Source organism: Papio anubis, chromosome 4, assembly GCF_008728515.1.
Source record: "Papio anubis isolate 15944 chromosome 4, Panubis1.0, whole genome shotgun sequence".
Classification (NCBI taxonomy): domain Eukaryota; kingdom Metazoa; phylum Chordata; class Mammalia; order Primates; family Cercopithecidae; genus Papio; species Papio anubis.
The window spans coordinates 177,342,565-177,355,935 of record NC_044979.1 but is presented as its reverse complement, the minus strand read 5'-3'; the positions used below and the strand labels follow the sequence as shown (position 1 = coordinate 177,355,935).

The following is a 13,371-nucleotide window of genomic DNA, read 5'->3' as shown; positions in this document are numbered from 1 at the left end:
AGGGTCCCCCTGGGAGCCCATGCCTGTGGCCAGCACTGACGGAGGGGGCGAGGCACTTGGGGTCAGCCCAGGGCTGTTGATATCAAATGTAGGAAAAAATTCTTTAACTCCAATAAAGGTTGGTGCTATGAGCATTTGAAAATGGAATGAAAGAATTTCCAGTCTCTGAAGTGGGTAAGCCTCGACCTTAGCCATTTAATTTAGCCTTTTTTTCTATGCATACAATGTCTTCATGCAATTTAAAAAATAAAAATAATGCCGGGTGCGGTGGCTCACACCTGTAATCCCAGCACTTTGGGAGGCCGAGGCGGGTGGATCACGAAGTCAGGAGTTTGAGACCAGCCTGGCCAACATAGTGAAACCCCGTCTCTACTAAAAATACAAAAATTAGCTGAGCGTGGAGATGCGCGCCTATAATCCCAGATACTTGGGAGGCTGAGGCAGGAGAATCCCTTGAACCCGGGAGGTGGAGCTTGCAGTGAGCTGAGATTGCGCCACTGCACTCCAGCCTGGGCGACAGAGTGAGACTCCATCTCAAAAAATAAATAAATAAAAAGTATATAAAAATAAACGCCAACACGATGCCCTTCTATTTAATTACAGGCCACGTTAACGCAGTGTGCGTCGTGCAGCTGAACGATCCCGTTCAGAAGTTCTCCAGCACCCTGACGAAAAACACTACGGACCTCACGTGGGAAGAGGAATTCACCTTGTGAGTCCGGCCGGGTTATCGTGGGCCTGCGTGTCCACGGTCGTGTCTGTTCAGGAGCGCTAAATCCTGAGATCATTCTGCAGCACCGTTGAGGCTAAAACACTAAACCAAAACAGTTAACAACAAATGACGTCTTAAGCTTCTTAAAGGTAGCTTTAGGTCAAGCATGGGTTTCGTTTTAAAGGCAGCTCTTAGAGTCAGTTTTCTCCTCCTGCCCTGATATGAGGAGAGGAAGCCATTGTTGGGTCTCTTAGAGACACACACATCATCCATCGTGGAAAGGGAGGGAGCCTCTGACTGAATCCAGAACCTAAAAAACAAAATAGAAAAAGGGGCTGGGCGCAGAGGCTCATGCCTGTAATCCCAGCTGTTTGGGAGGCAGAGACGGGAGGATCGCTTGAGCCCAGGAGTTGAAGACCAGCCCGAACAACATAGCAGGACCTCTTCTCTACTAAAAGTTTAAAAAACATTAACCGGGCATGGTGGTCCTTGCCTTGCCTGTGGTACTCCTAGCTATTTGGGAGGCTGACGTAGGAGGATCGCTTGAGCCTGGAAGATCGAGGCTGCAGTGAGCTGTGGTTGTGCCACTGCATTCCAGCCTGGGTGACAGAGAGATACCTTGTCTCAAAAAAAAAAAAAAAAAAATGGCCAGGCACAGTAGCTCACACATGTAATCCCAGTACTTTGGGAGGCTGAGGTGGGTGGATCACTTGAGGTCAGGAGTTCAAGATCAACCTGGCCAACATGGTGAATGAAACCCTGTCTCTACTAAAAATACAAAAATTAGGCATGGTGGCAGGTGCCTATAATCATAGCTACACGGGAGGCCGAGGCAGGAGAATGGCTTGAGCCTGGGATTCGGAGGTTGCAGGGAGCTGAAATTGTACCACTGCACCCCAGCCTGAGCAACAAAGTGAGACTCCATCTCCAAAAAAAAAAATTAGAGACAGGGAAAAATGTAGGCCATGCACATAAATAATGGTGTAAGAATCATAAATAAAATATTATCAAACAGAATCTAACAGCACATGAAAAATAAAACCAGCTGTGTTCATACCCGGAATGTAAGGATGTAAGTGTGCTTTCACATAAGGAGGTCTATTAATGGTGTTCATCATGTCACTAGATCAAAGGAGAAAATAAACGTATTTTCTCTACATATGTCCAAAAGACATTCAGTGACATTTAATACCCATTCTTAATTTTTAAAAACTTAATTAGAGCAAAATTTATGGAGATTTCTTTAATAAGATTTTTAAAATCACTATAAATGGTAAATACCAGAAGCAGACTCACTAAAATCAAGAGAAGGATGCCTATTGTTTTGTTCTAGAAGTATTGGTTAATGCAATTAGATAAGGAAAAAAAACCATACACAAATACCGGAAAGGAAGAGGCAAGACCGGTCATTGTTTGGAGATGATATGACTGCATATCAGGACTATGCAAGAAAATCAACCCAAAGTATTAGAAAGAATAATGGATATAACGTAGAAATGAATATTTAAAAACCTAATAGACATAATCATTTAATGAATTAGCTGAGTACCAAGGTATTAAAATCAATCACAATCTAATCCTTAAAAAATGAACAATTAGAAAAAGTAATGGAAGGAAATTTCCCGTGTGTATGTATATATATATATATATATATAAAGAGCTTTTATAAATCATGAATGGAAAAGATGACAGCTGCCTTAGAAAACTGAGCAAAATTCCTGAACTGGAAATACAAAAGCCAGAGCTACCGATGGCCATAAACTTCTGAAAAGATGTTCAGAAATAGCATAAAGTCATGCACACTTCGGCAAAAGAGAGAGGTCATTTTTGTACCTAACAGCTTGGTGGAGAATAAGAGAGTGATAATGGCATTGGAAGTGTCACTGGGAATAAGCATTCTGGATGCCATCAGTCGACCTAAATAAAAAAAACACCTCTCAAGTGCACATGCCATTTGACAGGCAATTAGAGTTTTCCTGAGGAAATAATCACACGGCGTGCAAAGATATATGCATAAGAATGTGCCTCTCAGCTTGTATATGGTTATGAAATACTGGGGACCACCAACACGTTAAGAAGCATTGGTTATTGAAGAGTTGGCCAAATAAAATCTCCTAAGGCCAAAGAGCAGAATACTAGAGGCCCGTCAAACATGATGTTGCTCTGTAGTTACACAGAAAGACATCCACAAAATTTTCAGTTAAAAGAATAGATTACAGGCTGGGCGCAGTGGCTCACTCCTGTAATCCCAGCACTTTGGGAGGCCAAGGCGGGAGGATGGCTTGAGCTCAGGAGTCTGAGATCAGCCTGGGCAACATAGCAAGACTTCATCTCTACTTTTTTTTTTTAATGCCTTTTTAAAGAAAATAAACGGGTTGCAAAGGAGGAGGGAGGTATGTTGTGTTCTGTGTTTTGTCTTTAGGTCATTATATAGCTGTGCTTTCAGTATGGCAGCGACTGGCCACGTGTGTCTCTTTGAATTTAAGTTAACGGAAATTTTTTAAAATGACGTTCAGTTCATCAGCTTGCACTGGCCACCTCTCCAATGCTCTGTGGCTACCGCATTTGACAGCTGGTCTGTCACTGTCATCACAGAACATCCTGTTGACTGCTCTGGAAGGCTAGTCCCTGAATATTAACGGTAGCTGTTTCCGAACGGGGAGGTTGCAGATACTCTTTCCTATTTTTGGTTATATGTCTTGGTAGTTTGTTAAATATTGACATCTTTGTGTTCCTTTCTATAATCAGAAAAAGTGCTATATTTCATAAAAAGAATAAAGGACTCATAACTTTTTTCTCTTCCAAAGCGAGTTGAATGCCAAGTCGAAGGAGTTACACCTGCAGATTTCAGAGGCTGGGCGACCCTCAGAAGGTGGGTTGAGGAGGACAGAGGCCCTGCCCTCTGGAAAGGTCGTCCACTGCGTGACCTGGGCCTCGGGAAAGGGCAGTGGGAGATCCAGCAGAGGACGGTGATCCCCTCCTTTAAATGGCTTCGGTTTTCCCATGGGACGTTTTGGTCGAAAGGCAATTTGAGTTATTAATAAGGTCATACATTTTGGGGAAATGTTCAACTGGATTTTTTGTTTGTTTGTTTAAAAAAAAAATCCAAAATATTTTATGCAACAATTCTTGGCATAGAGAAGTAGTTCTGAACCCTCCTTGCCGCAAGAGACCTCCTTTTCTGGAAAACAAAAGCAAAAACAAAGCCTTTTAACTGTAGTAAGATAAACAACGTAACTGTAGTAAGATAAACAACGTAACTGTAGTAAGATAGACAACGTAACTGTAGTAAAGATGAACATTGCATCTTCTTGATAAGATAGACAACGTAACTGTAGTAAGATAGACAACGTAACTGTAGTAAGATAGACAACGTAACTGTAGTAAGATAAACAACGTAAAATGTATCATCTTAACCATTTCTAAGTACATCGTTCAGGGGCAGTCACTACACTCACATTGTTGTGCAACCATCACCCCCATCTATCTCCAGAACTTTTTCATCCCCATTCTACTGCCTGTATCCATTTCATTGAGTTTTTCCTTATAAAATAAACTACAGAGGTTTAAATGGAACTTAACGATTTGTACACAAGAAAGCAACAATTAGAGGTAAAGTCACTAAAACACTAAAATGAACATGGGCCTGTATGTGTGCGTCTCCAAATCAGTAGTTACAATATTTGTTAGGTTTTTAAAGATATAAATATTTTCTTAGATTGTAAAACTCTCCCCATAAACATACCAAAATTGGGAAGCACTTGCCCAGCTTATCCAGCAATAAAATCAAGCCATTTGGTTACCTCCTAAAGTGAGAAGGTCGTTATTTCTCCCAATTAACTAGTTTTATATCCTAGTTGTTATAGCAAGAATCCTGAGGTGACTTCCTTGATTTTGGAGTCCCAAGAAAACTGGGATGCCCATGAGATAATTCTGAGAGAGGCATTCCGCAGGCTGGGGACCCGCACAGCGTGGGGGTGCTGGTCACCTGGAGAGAGGTCAACTTCTGACCCCATTCCTGGGTCCCCACTCCTGCTGGCCTCACTCAAATTTCATTCCAGCCTGGCCTGATGGAATCTATGAAATGTCGAACTTTACAAAAACAATACAAAGAGCAGCCACATAACCTTTACTCAAACTCATGTATCCTTAACATTTGCCCAGTTTCCTTTACTATTTGTACTCACTCCTGGTCTCTCCCCGCCATACTCATTTCCTTTTTACACACACACACACACACACACACACACACACACGAGGATAAATTATATGCATCTCGGCCCTTTGTCCTCAATTTCTTTAGTGTGTATTTTCCTAGGAATGGAGATACTCTCTTCTGTGTCCACAGTACAGTTATCAGCTTCCTGAATTTACATTGCTGCAATTCCTTAACTTATGCCCATTTTCCAGTTTTTGTCACTGGATGACCCCATGATGCCCTTCAGAGCAGTGACCTTTCCACTCCGGCACAGGGCTGGGCATTGTCTGACTGTCCTATTGCTTTAGCATCCTCTGTCCTGCAGCGTTTCGACAGCCTTTGTCTTATATGACACTGACATTTTTAAAACGTTCTGAAATGTGATCACTTTCGAGTGTGCCAGAGGCACGTGAGGAGCGTGTTCCGGCTGCTGGGCATGTGGGCCTTTCTGTTCTCACGGAACCCCGTGGAAACATCAGCGGCACCCCTTGCCTGTCTCCTGTCTTTTCAGGTCTGCTGGCGACGGCGACAGTTCCTTTGGATTTGTTTAAGAAGCAGCCTTCTGGGCCACAGAGCTTCATGCTGACCAGCGGGTCTGCGTGCGGCAGCTCGGTGCTGGGCTCGGTCACGGCAGAGGTAGGACGAGGCTCCCATGGCGGCTGGTTCCATCTTGGGGCACTTACCTAAGGAGCGTCTTCACTTATGTCTGCAGAGTCTCACTCCTGCTTCTGTGTGAAATAAGACCTCCCCTAAGAGGAGGTGCTCTTTCATTGTACACAGGACTACACTCAAACAGAGCATGCTCTGTCCACTGTACAGTTGAGTTGTCTGCTGGAGGCGATGACTTTTCAGGATGCCATTTTACAGGCCTACCCCAAAGAGGCCTTTGAAAATTTTGCTTGGTTCTCCGGCTTCTATTCTGTTGCCATCATTATGTGTTGAGCCGGCTGTGTGTAAAGTGGGGTCTGTGTCCTTTCTGGGAATATCCAGGTTAATTGGAAATGCTAAGTGACCTTAAGGGAAGGAATTATGGTTGTTTCACAAGAAGGCAGCGTTATGTGGCTGATCAGCCTGTGCAGTTTCCACAAAACCAGAAACAAGTAACGCGTCTTCTCTGCAGTTCTCTTACATAGAACCTGGGGAATTGAAATCCTGGCCCATCCCTCCCCCTGTTCCTGCTGCAAAAATCGAAAAGGACCGCATGGTGATGCCCTGTGGGACTGTGGTCACTACTGTCACTGCCGTGAAGACCAAGCCTCGTGTCGACGTGGGGAGGGCGTCCCCACTGAGCTCCGGTGAGACAACAGGAACACAGTTGAGGAACTCTGTGCGTGGCGCCTGCCTGTAACCACCTTGCCTCCATAGACTGCGGAGTCCTGGAGCCTGCAGCACTGAGTGTTAGGAAAATCTCACAGCACAGGAAGGGTGCTGATTGGCCACACTTGTGCTTCGTTTTTTGTTGTTGTTGGACGACAGTTATCTTTTTCTTCTGCCAAACATGTATGCAATAAGCTGAAACGAGGTTTGAGTCCCATGGTGTATTCTGAAGCTAAAATCCAGATAGTATAAATAGTTACACTTAGGTGTAACTCCAACTAAGTTAAATTAAGAACTCTATTATAGGGCCGGGCGCGGTGGCTCATGCCTGTAATCCCAGCACTTTGGGAGGCTGAGGTGCATAGATCACCTGAGGTCAGGAGTTTGAGACCAGCCTGACAAACACGGTGAAACCCCATCTCTACTAAAAATACAAAATTAGCTGGGTTTGGTGGCGCATGCATGTAGTCACAGCTACTCTGGAGGCTGAGGCAGGAGAATCGCTTGAACCCAGGAGGTGGAGGTTGCAATGAGCCGAGATCACGCCATTGCACTCCAGCCTGGTCAACAAGAGCGAAACTCCCTCTCAAAAACAAAACAAAACACAACAAAACACGAACTCTATTACCTGTATGTGGGGACAGCACACACTTTTTTCTTGAAAAATTCAAAGTGAGTTGGCTTTGTAGACTTTCTTCTGTTAAAAATCGTTTGTTAGAAGGCTTGACAGGCTATCATTTGAGATCCGGCTGAATTCTGTACCTGTCTCCACAGCCACTGCCTTGGAGACAGAAATTTCTGTGTAAGTGTATGCTTTATTTCTCACAATTCACAGTGCATCTCTACTTGTGCAAAAGCATCATCCTCCCAGAATACATGAGTTGGCACAGTTCAGGGATGCCAAATAGAATGGGAAATTCTAGCTTAGTTAAAATGTTTCTGAAATTTTATTTCAACCTGGACTCCAGACACCACTCTTGCCTTTCCTCCGTTCAAAATGGCTTTCATTAAACTTTGCCTTTACTAGCTGCACACACCAGAGTTGCAGTGAGGGCTGTCCTTTCACTTTTCGGTAACTGTTGATCCAGTCAACCATGGGGCCACCTTTGTAATCAGAATGTTCCTCTGGCAGAGTCTCCGGTGAAGACTCCCATCAAGGTGAAGGTGATCGAGAAGGACATCTCTGTCCAGGCCATCTCCTGCCGCAGCGCCCCTGTCAGCAAAACGCTCTCTTCTTCAGATACAGGTAACTGAGACGTGCCCACACCGCTCTCCCTCTTAGCACCTTTGGGCCTTTTGGGCTGTTCTGATATGAAGTATTTTCCTTTCAGAGTTTGGAAAAAGTTGTTTTGGGCCAGGTGCGGTGGCTTACACCTGTAATCTCAGCACTTTGGGAGGCTGAGGCGGGTGGATCACTTGAGGTCAGGAATTTGAGACCAGCCTGGCCAACGTGGTGAAACCCCATCTCTACTAAAAATACAAAAATTAGCTGGGCGTAGTGGCACATGCCTGTAATCCCAGCTACATGAGAGGCTTAGGCAGGAGAATCGCTTGAACCCGGGAGGTGGAGGTTGCAGTGAGCCAAGATTGCACCACTGCACTGCAGCCAGGGTGACAGAGCGAGACCCTATCTCTTAAAAAAAAAAAAAAAGTTTTGATTTGGCTTGGTTTTGTGGTTGAGTGATGAGTGAAGGAGAGGGAGATAAAGGGAACTCCAAATTGATCAAAGACCAGAAGCGATCGCGCCACTGCACTCCAGCCTGGGCCACAGCGCGAGACTCCGTCTCAAAAAAAAAAAAAAAAAAAAAAAAAAAAAAAGACCAGAAGCGGCATTCGTATTCCTTCTACATTTTAGGGAATGCTTTAACAAAATAAAAAACCAGCTGAGACTTTACGTTTTAAAATTTCTGATCTTTTTTTTTTTTTTTTGAGATGGAGTCTTGCTCTGTCGCCCAGGCTGGAGTGCAGTGGCGGGATCTCGGCTCACTGCAAGCTCCGCCTCCTGGGTTTACACCATTCTCCTGCCTCAGCCTCCCAAGTAGCTGGGACTACAGGTGCCCGCCACCACGCCTGGCTAGTTTTTTTTTTTTTTTTTTTAGTAGAGACAGGGTTTCACCGTATTAGCCAGGATGGTCTCGATCTCCTGACCTCGTGATCCGCCCGCCTTGGCCTCCCAAAGTGCTGGGATTACAGGCTTGAGCCACCGCGCCCGGCCTTCTGATCATTTTTTTCTTGCACAACACGCTAGCTACGTTAATATCAAACAAGTAGGACTTGGGACGTCATCATCACGGTCACTTTAATTTTGTTTCCCACTCTCTGCTTAGACCTGCTGAGTAGAAGTAGTTTTCCCTTCTACTAGGAAATGGTCACTATGAATAGGAAATGCAAATCTCCTATTATTTTATGGTCACTTTCAGGTAACAGACATTTTTGAAGAGATGTCTTACTGACTTATTAAATCACTGCACAATCTAAATTTGGGGATTAACTTTCTCCCTTCGCCCCCTCGTGACCTCTCAGGGGCAATGGGCGCTTCGTTCTTGCTTAGCTCTCCCCCGTTCACTGAGTCCTGTGTCTGACCTTGCCAAGGCCAGCAACTGGACAAGGTGGGGTGGTCAGGGGAGTGGGAAGTTCTCAGTGGAGGAGCACTGTCTTAACGTGGTTTTGGATTCTCAGCCTGGTGAAAGTTTACAACTGCTTCCTCCTCTCGTGGGAGGTTCTGTGGTTTTTTGGATACTACCGTGCTGGGTCCCCCACCTGCAATTCTGGGATGCAGGCCCTGCCCCTCCTTTCGTTACCAAAAAAGGGTACTGATCTAGACCCCAAGAGAGGGTTCTTGGATCTGGTGCAAGAAAGAATTCGGGGCGAGTCCACAGAGTAAAGTGAAAGCAAGTTATTAAGAAAGTAAAGGAATAAAAGAATGGCTACTCTGTAGGCAGAGAACCTGTAAGGGCTGCTGGTTGGCTCTTTTTCTGTTTATTTCTTGATCATATGCTAAACAAGGGTCGGATTATTCACGAGTTTTCTACCACAGGGGTGAGGATTTCTCAGAACTGAGCGTTCCTCCCCTTTGCAGATCATATAGGGTAACTTCTTGCCATTGCCATGGCATTTGCAAACTGTCATGGTGCTGGTGGGAGTGTCTTTTAGCATGCTATTGCATCATCATTAGTGTATCACCAGCAGTGAGGACAGCCAGAGGTCACTTTCACTGCTATCTTGGTTTTGGCAGGTTTTGGCCGGCTTCTTTACCGCATCCTGTTTTCTCAGCAGGGTCCTTGTGACCTGTGCCTTGTGCCGACCTCCTAGCTCACCCTGTGAGTAAGGACACCTCACCTCCTGGGAGTCCAGCCCAGGGAGTCCCAGCCTCATTTTGCCCAGCCCTTATTTGAGATGGAGCCGCTCTGACACTTTTGCCGCTGCCCCTGATACCCCTTCCTCAGTTTCTTCCCCTGGCAGTGCCCCCACTGCCCATACTGCGGGGTCCCGTCACCTGGGCAGGATCCCTCTTAAAAGACCCAGACTGATGTTCCCACTGTGGGTTCTGGTGCATGGGCCATGGAGCCAGCCCCAGGCTCACCTACCACGGTGCAGCCAGGCACTATAGCAGGTGTCCAGGCTGCACCTAGCACCTGGACCGGGCTCTCAAGGGACTGAACAGAAGCACTGGGCCTGGTGTGAGGAGAATGTGCTCCCAATGCCTCTCCCTTGGTGGCTTTGGGAATTACAGCATAGCTTTCTCCTAAGGAGTCTTCCCCAACTCCTTTCTCCAACACTTCTTTCTTCTCAGTGTGGCTCAGTGGCTAAACAAAAATCTGTTCCTCTACTCACAACACTCCTGACGCCAAATGTGTAGATTTTCTATGGCAAGCAATTTTCTGTTTCTCTGCAGACACCAACTGGGTGTCCTACAATTTAATTCAATTCTGGCACTGCCTGGAGTTAGCTCAGATCCCACAGGTAAAAGGCCCACCCCACAAAACCACCTTCCCACCTTAGACGCCAGGCGCAAATAGTGGGTCCTTAGGTTACCACACTTTTGTCCCACTTGGCTACAAATTGGGGTTTCCATGACACCCTCCTCGGGTTCCATAATTTGCTATGATGGCTCACAGAACTCAGGGAAACACTTTACTTGGGTTTACCAGTTTATTATCACACAAATGCACAGCCAGATGAAGAGAGGCGCAGGGCACAGTCTGGAAGGGTCCTGAGCGTAGGAGCTTTGATCTCCATGGAGTCGCCCCTCTCCCAGTACGTGCATGCATTGGTTCACAACCTGGACCCTCCCTGAGCCCTGTCATTTAGGGCTTTATGGTGCTTCTATAAGTAGATATGTAGGCATGATTGATTCACTTATTGGCCATTGGTAATTTGAACTCAATCTCTAGCCCCCTTCCCTTCCCCACAGGCGAGAGGAGGGCAGAAAGTTCCAACCTTCTAACCACAAGGTTGGTGCCTCCAACATCCAATGTCCATCCTCATTAGCATTCACTCAGGTGGGCTGCAGGGGCTTGTGAGGAATAAGAAAGATGCCTCAGCTCAGTGGCTCTGGAATTCAAAGGGTTTTTTTGTTGTTGTTATTGTTCTCTGTGCCAGGAACCAGCGAGGAAGACCAAGTATCTGTTATTCCCCAGTGTCATTGTTGTCACTGGTTCTTGGCCACTGTGGTCTTATCTTGACTCCCTTTGGAAATGCAGCATCTGTAAGCTTCAGGCCATGGCCAAAACTGAGACAGAAGTTCCTTTTACTATGCTGCTACTTTAATAGCTTTGGCATTTTGACTTTACCTGAGCGGGAAAGTGTAAGTTACAAGCATCAGTTCTGAGTCAGAGACTCATGTCAGCTCTGGGGCCTCCTGGCTGCTGGACATCCTCCTCAGTGGTCAAATGGGATAAAAGGAAGGAGCTGCTCATGGGGTGTGGAATAGGAGTAAATGAGAGAATGTGCACAGAGCTCTCTGAACAGCACCTGGTTCGCCGTAAGCATTCTATTGATGTTGGCTGGTGTGTGGTTATACACCTAGGGAAGGAAGTGCTTTTATTAACTGGCCCTTCATAGCTCTAGTTACTATTCTGTGTGTTTAGCCACTCTTGGGAGGGAAAAGCAGTCACTACCTTGCCTTTCAAAGTTCAAAATCTTCCAAAGGGTTAGATATTTTTTTTGTCGCTTGCTTGCTTTTGCCATTTTCCATCAACTCTATTCAGGTATAACTTAAATAAATAAAATAGGTGAATGTTAAGCAGACACTTCAGTGAGTATCTTGTAACCACCCAGGGAATCAAGTTGTAGACCAAGAGTCAGCAAACATCAAACTATGACCCACAGGAAAAATCTGGCCTGTCACTTGTTTTTGTAAATAAAGTTTTACTGAAACCCAGCCATGCTCATTTATTTACCTGTGGTCTCTAGCTAGTTTCACTCTACAAAAGCTGCGTTGAGAAGTTGTTGCAGAGACCACCTACATAGCCTAAACAATGTACTCTTTGGCCCTTTTTAGAAAATATCTGCTAACCGTTGCTTATCGACCATTTCCATTATCCATGGAAGCTCCCATGGAAGTCTTTAATTTTTGCTGATGAACTTACCACTGCCTTCCCTCTGGCAGAATTGTTGGTGTTGAATGGTTCGGATCCAGTGGCTGAAGTTGCCATTCGACAACTCAGTGAATCTTCAAAGCTGAAACTCAAGTCGCCACGGAAGAAAAGCACTATTATCATATCAGGGATCTCCAAGGTACCATCGTGGTGGCCGGGGAGGTGTTTGCATCTGTCAGTGACCTGCTGCTCCTCTGCCCTTTGAAGAAGTTAGCCCAAGTGCTTGGTTAACATCCAGAGAGTTCCATTTACAAATGTCAAATTACGTTCCTCACCCCACAAAGGAGTCATGCGTGGTATTGTGTTTACGCAGTTTATCCCATTCACCAAGGACATGGGAGAGTTTCTAATCAGTGACGCTTTACACATTGAGAGGTTGGCAAATCATTTCAAGAAAAATTATTGAAAGAGAGGAACATGACGTAAGACTCCCCTTTGGTACAGAACCTCTACTCTCGTCACCACCCAGTCACGGGGAACTTACACTTTCCATGTGACACGTTTCCAAAGCCTTTTGCTTTTTTGCAGTGAATGTTTATTCCTTTTGTAATCAGAGAGAAATGAAGATTGTAGTGTCCCCCATGGACATTGCACTCCCTTTCTTCCCCTTCTCCCACGCTGGGACGTCTGCTCAGAGCAGGTGGTGGCAGGTGTGTGGTTCAGGCTGCGGAGAGGCCAGCCCCTCGGGTGAAGGGCCATGTTACAGATCCTTACTCCCTTTATTACATTTTTAAATTTGATTTTTAAATTGTTATCTATCTATTTATTTATTTTGAGACCAGCTACTTCATTATGAGACTGGCTAATTTTTGTATTTTTGGTAGAGACGGGGTTTCACCACATTACTCAGGCTGGTCTTGAACTCCTGGACTCAAGTGATCCCTCCACCTTGGCCTTCCAAAGTGTTGGGATTACGGGTGTGAGCCACTGCTCCCGGCCCTTACTCTCTTTTGACATTTCCAAGTGAACAGGTTGAGGGAGAGTTGGGAGATTTTGATTTGGTGTGGGAAGGGGATGAGGAAGAATTGTGGACGAAAGAGTGGGAGGGTGGGCCAGAGGGCACGCAGAACATGGATTCCTCAGTGACTGGAAGACGGGCCAGAACAGGACCTCGGAGGTGCCAGAGATGAGTCATCAGCCTTGCCATTGTACCCAGAGGGTGGCCTTGCCCATGTCCCAGAGGCAGGCAGGTGGTGTTTCTGGGGCTTCCTGACCCCTCTAGAGCCCCTCAGCAGGGGATCCATGACCTCCCTGGAAGTCCGGGGCCCGGTAGTTGGGGTTTCTTCGGTCTTGGGTGAATGAATGAGCAAAATAAGGACAAGACCCATGGAAATCTCCCATATACTTTTTCCAAGATCGTATTTAAAAATCACGAGGAACTCCTGGATCTTAGTATTTAATGTTCTGAATCCACTGCAGTGATTATTCGTATTGGTGCTCAGATTATCTAATCTTTTTATTATTATTATTATCATTATTATTTGAGACGGAGTCTCGCACTATCGCCCAGGCTGGAGTGCAGTGGCGCAATCTCAGCTCACTGC

General features: G+C 45.6%; 1 protein-coding gene across 5 annotated transcripts in view; it reads left to right on the top strand.

The window, feature by feature from the left end:
* C2CD2 (C2 calcium dependent domain containing 2) overlaps positions 1-13,371 on the top strand; it is a 70,840-nt gene that overhangs the window by 42,579 nt on the left and 14,890 nt on the right. For all 5 annotated transcript variants that reach the window (XM_031665760.1, XM_031665758.1, XM_031665757.1 and 2 more), the window contains 6 exons: positions 604-712; positions 3,520-3,584; positions 5,422-5,546; positions 6,031-6,205; positions 7,360-7,473; positions 11,839-11,966. In XM_031665760.1, coding sequence (XP_031521620.1) covers positions 604-712; positions 3,520-3,584; positions 5,422-5,546; positions 6,031-6,205; positions 7,360-7,473; positions 11,839-11,966 — 716 coding nt within the window. The remainder of the gene's footprint in view (positions 1-603; positions 713-3,519; positions 3,585-5,421; positions 5,547-6,030; positions 6,206-7,359; positions 7,474-11,838; positions 11,967-13,371) is intronic.